The following is an 8,590-nucleotide window of genomic DNA, read 5'->3' on the forward strand; positions in this document are numbered from 1 at the left end:
CAAATGGATGGAAATAGAAAACACTATCCTGAGTGAGGTAAGCCAGACCCAAAAAGAGGAACATGGGATGTACTCACTCATATTTGGTTTCTAGTATTGCCAGTCTTAATTTTAGCCGTTCTAATGCTATTGCATAGAGACAGCCCAATCTATTCTATGTGTTTTCCAAATGATCAATGAGGTTTAGCATCTTTTGATTTTTAAAGACCTCTTTATTTTATGTGTGTACTTTTTCTGCCCGCATGTTTGTGTGAGCAAACATGGGCATGCCTGATATTGGCAGAAGGCAGGAGTGGACTTCGGAACCCCTGGAACTGGAGTTACTATGCATGGTTATTAGCTACCATGTGGGTGCTGGGAACTAAACCTGGATCCTCTGCAAGAGCAGCAAGTACTCTTGGCTGCTGAGCCATCCCTGCAACCCAGGGGTTTAGCCTCTCACCATGGCCTATTGGTGATTACTAATCTACATATCTTTGTTATGCCTACTGAAGGCAGTTGCTCTTTTTTATCGGACTGTCTGTTCTTTTGATTAAGTTGTCAAGTTCTTTAAATGTTTTGAATCTAAGTAGTTGGAAACATATTCACTGTGAATATTTTATCAACTCTGTGGCTTGCTTATCTTTTCAGTTTCTCATCAGTATCTTTTGAAAAATTAGCAAGTTTCTTTTTATAAAGCCCAACTTATCCTTTTGGGTGTGCTTTTTGTGTGAAGTCTGAAACATTCATCTCTTGTAAGGTTTAATTTTCTTTTTTTTTCCTCTAAATATTTTATTGTTTTAAATTAAATTTATGTGTATGATCCATTTTAGAGTAAATTTTGCACATAATATAAAAATATAGGTTGATAGTTTTTTTGCTTTGTTTTGTTTTGGTTTTTTTTGTTTTTGTTTTTGTTTTTGTTTTTCGAGACAGGGTTTCTCTGTGGCTTTGGAGCCTGTCCTGGAACTAGCTCTTGTAGACCAGGCTGGTCTTGAACTCACAGAGATCCGCCTGCCTCTGCCTCCCGAGTGCTGGGATTAAAGGCGTGGGCCACCATCGCCCGGCTTGTTTTGGTTTTTTGAAACAGGGTTTCTACATAGCTTTGGAACCTGTCCTGGAACTAGCTCTTGTAGACCAGGCTGGCCTCCAACTCACAAAGATCAGCCTGCCTCTTCCTCTCAAGTGCTGAATTAAAGGCGTGTGCCACCATTACCTGGCTCTAGCTTGAGAGTTTTAAAAACATAGATGTCTAGTTGTCCTGCAATTATTTTTAGGGTTATTTTTCCTCATCAAATTATATTGATGCCTTTGGAGTGTCACCTGGGTGTTCCTGGGTTCTATTGCTTCATTGTTCTGCATATCCATTTTTGTCAATGCTAAATCTGTATGAATCTGTATCTGCTAGCACCACCATGCCACGCTAACACCACCATGCCTCGCTAGCACCACCATGCCACCATGTCACAGACTAGAGACTTTGAACAGTAGATACAATTTTCTACCAGTTTATGCTGTCGAATGTAGCCTTTCTTTCTCTGGGGCTTTCAGGCGTCACCTCGCACCATGTCCTCAGATGGTTTTTCCTCTGACCCACATATCCTTGCTGCCCCTTGCGATAAGGGTGCAGCCTGGCGCATAGACCAGAGACTTAACCGCAATCACCTCTTTAGAATCCTTGTCTACAGGTCGAGTCACTTGGGCCTTAATGTATACATTTGTTTCCAAATGAGACGCAGACACTCTCTTGTTGGGTGTGAATGAGAATGCAAGAGTGAGTGGCAGCTATGGGAAGGGTTGCTTCAGTTCCTGCGGTGGGCTGCAGGGGAGTTGGGTCTAAAGTAGGGAGGGAGGAGGGAAACGGCACGAGCCCTGCTTACCTGCTTCCTGTCGTCACAGTGGCTGCTCCTTCTCTGCTCAAGCAGTTCAGCTGCCCCCTGCCCCCTGCCTCCTGTCTTCTGGATTGCCATGTCTCGACTCAGGGTCAGAGTGCCTGGGTGGATGGAAGCCCTTTCCGTGGAGAGGCAGGTGGGTGCCTCCCCTCCCCCACGCCTTGTCACCAGCCAAGCGTGCGTTCTGATGTCACAGAAGGCAGTAGACAGCTAAGTCCACTGCTCGGATTCTCACTACTGCCGCTCATATTATAACACATAGGCGCTCACACTCATGCACTCAGGCCCACACTCATGCTCACACGCGTGCAGAAAGCGGTGGTCGGGAAGAGATGCTATGAATGACTAGGTTTTCAGATAAAGGTGTTTTCTTCTTTCTTTTGCCATAGATTTGCAAATTATTACAATATTAATCTTTAAATAGATAAAAAAGATCAATAAAGACCATTTTGAAATAAATTACAGTTTTATGGTGATCATGACAGTCTCCTATCCAGGTAGAAGTAGGAACATGAAGAGATGGGGAGAAGCTTTCCAAGTCTCTGCCCATTGTGTCATCTGGCACTGCGGTAGGCGACTTCACAGCCGGGCTGTGCTAATCTCACAGCCTTACTTAGGCTTCTCCAGTCTTATTTGTACGTGGTGCGCGCGCGCATGCACATGTGTGTATGTGTGTGCACGTGCGTGCGTGTGTGTGTTTGTGTGTGTGTGTGCGTGTGTGTCTATATCTGTGTTTAATTTTGAATGCTGGTGTCACATCTATAGCTTTGGTATCTACCAAGATACAGAATTCTAAAAGCACTTGTTGAGAAATATCTATTCCTGTCTTTAGACTGATTTTTAATTGGATTGGTTTTTCTACAGTTGAATGTTAAAAGTTTTTTTTTATATATTGTGGCAATAAATCCTTTTCTTGATAGATGGCCTCCTAGGATTTCTTTCAAGTCTATAGACCATTAAAAAAAATTCTCTTACTATGGACATTTACAGACAAGAAGTTGTTTGGACTTTTGGTGAGGCCCAAATTCATCAATTCTTTTTTTCTTTTCAGAATTGTACTTTTCTTTATTTTTAAAACTGTGTTGGCTGGAGAGATGGTTTAGCAGTTAAGAATAAGGGCTGCTCTTCCAGAGGACCTGGGTTCTTTTCCTAGCATCCACATGGTGGCTCAGAACCATCTGTAATCCAGTTCCAAGTGATCCAGTGCCCTCTTCTGGCCTTTGTAGGCACTGTATGCATATGTATACAGACACACATGCAGGCAACACACACACACACACACACACACACACACAACAAGCTATAGACTTAAAAAGAAATGGGTTTATATAGTGCACGTGTGTGCACACATCTGTGCATTATGGATGTTGAATGACTCCGCAACATTCGATAAAAATATGCTTCCTCCTTTGAATGGCTGAACACCTTTGTCTAAGTCAGTTGATCATACTGGTGGCTCTAAATCCTGCTGCACTAGTCTGTGTGCCAATCTCCACAGCAAACCACACTGTCTTTTTAATTTTTTTATTTAAATAACATTTTTTCACTTATTTTACATACCAACCAGTTTCAGCTCTCTCCCCTTTCCCATCCCTTCCCTTTTCCTGCCTATCCTTCTTCCCATCTGCTCCTCCCCCATCTCCATTCTTTCTGATTTTTTCTCCCATGGGCTTGCACATCAAGTTGAGGCAGGACCTCAAATAAAGTTCCTTCCCTTATGTCTAGATGGGGCCAGGTAATCCAGCATAGAGAATAGGTTACCCCAAACCAGCTAAGCTCCAGGGAGAGGTCCTGCTCCCAGTGTTAGAAGCCTTGCTAGGAGACCAAGCTACACAACTGTCACACACATGCAGAGGAGGTTGGTCCCACCCAGGCTCCCTAACTGCGGATCCGACGTCCATGAATTCCCATGAGCTCAGGTCCACTGACTCTGAAACCATCCAGTCTTGATCAACATAGCTGTACCAGACCTTATTATCAACCACGGTGCTGTCTCTCACTTTGTCCTTCCGTGTCACGATGGTTTGCTTCTTCTAGGGGCTGGACCTTTTCATGTAAAGTTTAGAATAAGTGTGTCTGTCTACACAAAGCTTTGATGGCTGGGATCGACTCGATCCTACTGACCTGGGAGCTCTGACTTCTTTGCTGTCTGTTCATGGGCATGGTATGCTTTTCTCTTGGTTTAGATTTTTCTGTTTGTAATCGGTGTCTTATAGCTTCAAGCGTATTGGTCTTACATACATTTTGTTAAGTATGGATTTCATTTTTATTTGGGCTCCCTTTATATTCCGAATATGTGAAGACATCATTAATTTCTCATGTTTTCATGAGTTTCCAAACTATACAGAGCTTCTAAACTAACATACGATGTTTGTTGGCACCTGCTGTCTGCTAGGCCCACACTTGATTGCTGCAGCATCTATAGGCTACAGCTCTGTAGGTTTTCGGGTACTGAATCACTTTACCAGCCATTGTATTCCAAACGTTCACCATGGAGCCTGGTAGGTGGTAAATACTGAGTAAAACTTTTGGCCGAAAGGAGGAATAATGGCCAGTATTAAATTGTGGGCTCTGAGAGGCCATGGGGAGTGTGTGGTGAGAAACATTCTTTTCTTCACAGACAAAAATTTGACTCGCTAATGAGTTGAATAAGTAAAACAGGTTACATATGCTTTTTAATTTTCTCAGTGATGAAGAGGAGGTTTATGGGGCCAAAGAAGGACACTAGCAACTGTGGTTGTTATGTACTGAGTCCTACTGTGTGCCAGCCTCACACCAAGTGCTTTCTGTGCCTTACCTCCTTTCATCCTCACCATGACCTTCCAAGGACAGAAGGGCTGCTCTGATGGGGACATTACCCTAGAATTGCATGACACACCTCTCCTGAGTGCAGGTCTAGTTAACTCCCAAACCTTTCAGTTTACCGCAAGGGGTTTATGTAATTTTAGCCCACAGCAAAGAGCCTTGCCCTTCGTGTCGTCTTTTGTTTATTGTGCAGATGTGGATTTCCACTTTAGTTTTGAGCTGTCAATCATAGCTACAGGTCCTCTTTCCTCTCCAGCCCTATGCCCGTTCACCTTGGCACCTTGCATATTTTGTGTGAGTTCTACCGACTTGTTCCTCATCTTCTCTTGTGCATTGCTAGCATTGCTTGCAGCTAAGATGTTTCAAGGACTTCCAAGTGTTGCACCCTGTTCAAACTGCCTTACGTATACTGACTTACCATTGATTGGTTCTATGTGGTGAGCAGCACTGTCCTCATTTTGCAGGTGGCAAGACCGAAGCTTAAATCAACGAGGCCACCTTATCAAGTCTCAGAGCTGACCAGAAACAGGGCTGTGGTCTGAATCACAGGTGAAATCTGTAAAATGGGGTCTGATTACAACACACTGCCTGCTGGTGGCTATCAGATACTGCTGTGTACATATTTCCAGTTGTGATCCTACCCTTTAACACTGAACCATACTGCTGTGTACATATTTCCGGTTATGATCCTACCCTTTAACACTGAACCATCGCTACTGCCCTGTACATAGGAAAAGTCAAGCCAGTGGAAAAAAAATAAGATCTCCCAAGCCAGTTAAAAGAAAGATAACTAATTCAAGGCTCTTACTTCCCAACTGGGGCAGGCTTTATTTTTTTATTTTTATGTTGTTTGGTTTTTTGAGACAGGGTTTCTCTGTGGTTTTGGAGCCTGTCCTGGAACTAGCTCTTGTAGACCAGGCTGGTCTTGAACTCACAGAGATCCGTCTGCCTCTGCCTCCCGAGTGCTGGGATTAAAGGCATGCGCCACCACTGCCCAGCTTGGGGCAGGCTTTAAAAAGCCATTTACATCATATCTGTTACTGTCTTAATTACTGTTCTAGTGCTGTGAAGAGATACCAAGACTAAGGCCACTTATAAAAGAAAGCATTTAATTTAGGGGCTCGTGGTTCTTGAGGGTTTGAGTCCATGATCATCATGGTGGGGAGCATGGCAACAGGCAAGCAGGCATGGTGCTGGAGCAGTAGCTGAGAGCTTACACCTGACCCACAAGTAGGAGAGAGAGGAGAGAAAGAGGAGAGAGAGAGAGAGAGAGAGAGAGAGAGAGAGAGAGAGAGAGAGAGAGAGATGAAAGACAGAGAGAGAGCTTGGAAAAAATTCTTTTTTTCCCTGCTTTTTCGAGACAGGGTTTCTCTGTGTATCTCTGGCTATCCTAGAACTCACTCTGTATACCAGGCTGGCCTTGAACTCACAGAGATCCACCTGACTTCTTTCTGAGTGCTGGGATTAACGGCGTGCACCACCACTGCCCAGGGGAAATGAAATTTCCAAGTCTGAGCCCAGTGATACACTTCCTCCAGCAAGACCATACCTCCTAATCCTTCCCAAACAGTTCCATCAGCTGAGGAGTAAGCAATCAAACACACAAGCCTACAGGGGACAATCCCATTCAAGCCACCAGAATGACCTTCTATATGTCTCCATATATAGCTGCTGGCCTCTTGGGCGTTATCTCTTACATACTTCAAGTGTCAAGTGCAGATATAGAAGGATTGCCCTCTGAGCTCATTGCAGCCCATTGAAATTAAGGGGTTATAGTCACAGAGAGAGGAACCCACCAGAAACCCATTCTAGGAACCTGGTGAATTATTCCAGGAACCTCACTGAAGAGCTCAGGGGATTAGTTTTGAGGGTCATTCATGGTTGTTTGGCATTAGGGCAGGAAGAGCCTACTCGGTCCTTGAAGCATGCCAGCAGTTGGCTCAGATAGGCCAAGAAGGAGGAGCAAGGGAAGGGGGAAATAGAGACCCAGTGACTTCTTAGTGACTTCAGGAATGAATAGGGAGGAAAGGAATGAAGGGGACACCTGTGAAAGCATCTGGCAGACCAAGTTAATAACTAGTCCTGAAAGTCACATACCAGCCAGAGAGAAACCTGCCTCATGCCTAGCAAGAGGAAACCAAGCAGGACTCCCAGCTTGAGTCCTGTCTTCTAAATACACCTGGGTTCATTCCTGGTGCCACTATAACGGACACTTGGAAAAGTGACCTTATGTCTCTGAGTCAATATGGCAGGCCGATCATCGGACATCTTGGGAGGTCACCGGGAGGCCTTGTGGGATGGACTCTCTCAGCCTCTTCCTTTGCCTCCTCCCATCTCCCCCATCTCTCACCAAATACTATGATTTCTCCTGGGTAATACCACTCTCCAAATAAGGCTCTGAAGGCCTTGACATGGCAAGCCTATGAAGAAAGTTAATAGGAAGTGTGACCTTCAAGCATGGGTAAGGGTGGTGGGATGAGGGAAAGAGAGAAGCGGGGTGGCTTCATAGCGGAAGGGGCTTTCTGACCAGCTTAAGGGAGAAAGAAGATTTGGGAGAATAGGTGTTCTGGGAAAAAAACCTCAGAAGCTGAGCCTTAAGATAAAACCTAGCCCGGGGCGATGTCCCCAGTTAGTTCCTGGGGCAGCTGAGGTTAGGGAACCTGAAATGACCCTATCCTATAGCCATACTGATGAATATCTTGCATATCACCATAGAACCTTCATCTGGCGATGGATAGAGATAGAGACAGAGACCCACACTGGAACACCGGACTGAGCTCCCAATGTCCCAATGAGGAGCAGAAGGAGGGAGAACATGAGCAAAGAAGTCAGGACCACAAGGGGTGCACCCACCCATGGAGACAGTGGGGCTGATCTATTGGGAGCTCACCAAGGCCAGCTGGACTGTGACTGAAAAAGCATGGGATAAAACCAGACTCTCTGAATATGGCAGACAATGAGGGCTGCTGAGAAGCCAAGGACAATGGCACTGGGTTTTGATCCTACTTCTTGTTCTGGCTTTGTGGGAGCCTAGCCAGTTTGGATGTTCACCTTCCTAGACCAGGATGGAGGGAGGAGGACTTTGGACTTTCCACAGGGCAGGGAACCCTGACTGTTCTTCAGATTGGAGAGGGAGGGGGAGAGGAGGGGGGAGGGGAGAGGAGTAGGAGGAGGGGGGGGAAATGGGAGGCTGGGAGGAGGCGGAAATTTTTTTTTCAATAAAAAAAAAGATAAAACCTAGTCCTAGGCTGGGTCCGGTACCTAGCAGGGGTCTATGGAAGGAGGCTGGAGTTGATGACGAAGGTTGTGAGCCTTGCTATCAGTTGTCTGGATGTACGGGATGATACACAGATGCCATGGGGCACAGAAGTTCAGGGCAGGGATTGAGGCAGGTCAGTAGCGCACAGTCTGGGAGGGCAGCCAGTTGTAGCTCTAAGAAGGAAGACCTAGTGTCCTCAGATCTTCTGATTATATTCAGCAGAGGCTCAAAATCCATTCTTGCATGCAAGATCAACTGACTCGTGCGTGTTGGCAGCAACTCTAACTTCAGAAGGAAATGGACCATGTGGACTAAATGCAGGTGGTGCTTATGAGCTGCTTGGTTGCCTGTCTGCTGTGACAGGCACAGCGACGGACCCATATGTGGCTTGTCCCAAATCTTCACTACAGCTAGTGTGTTACTCAGGATGACAAGCCACAGACACCTGCTTTGCTACACCAAACCAGAAATCATCCAATCATAAGGAGGCCCAAAGGGTTTCTGGCCCTGATGGAAGGCCGAGAACCAAGGAGAAATGGCGGCTTCCAAGGAGGGCGCTTCTGGATGCAGAACTTGGTACCAGGCCAGCTGTCTGCTCTGGGTGGGTGAAGTTCATCACCCTGGAAGAATTCTAAACTCTCATGGTGCCTGTGTT

The 8,590-nt window shown here is 45.6% G+C and overlaps 1 protein-coding gene across 1 annotated transcript in view; it reads right to left on the reverse strand.

The window, feature by feature from the left end:
* Nucleotides 1-1,991, reverse strand: part of Smim23 (small integral membrane protein 23) — a 4,815-nt gene extending 2,824 nt beyond the window's left edge. The window contains exon 1 of the mRNA XM_005350370.2: nt 1,860-1,991. Coding sequence (XP_005350427.2) covers nt 1,860-1,949 — 90 coding nt within the window. The 5' untranslated portion in view covers nt 1,950-1,991. The remainder of the gene's footprint in view (nt 1-1,859) is intronic.
* Between the last annotated feature and the right edge of the window lie 6,599 nt (nt 1,992-8,590).

The sequence above is a fragment of the Microtus ochrogaster genome, chromosome 7, assembly GCF_000317375.1.
Source record: "Microtus ochrogaster isolate Prairie Vole_2 chromosome 7, MicOch1.0, whole genome shotgun sequence".
NCBI lineage: Eukaryota > Metazoa > Chordata > Mammalia > Rodentia > Cricetidae > Microtus > Microtus ochrogaster.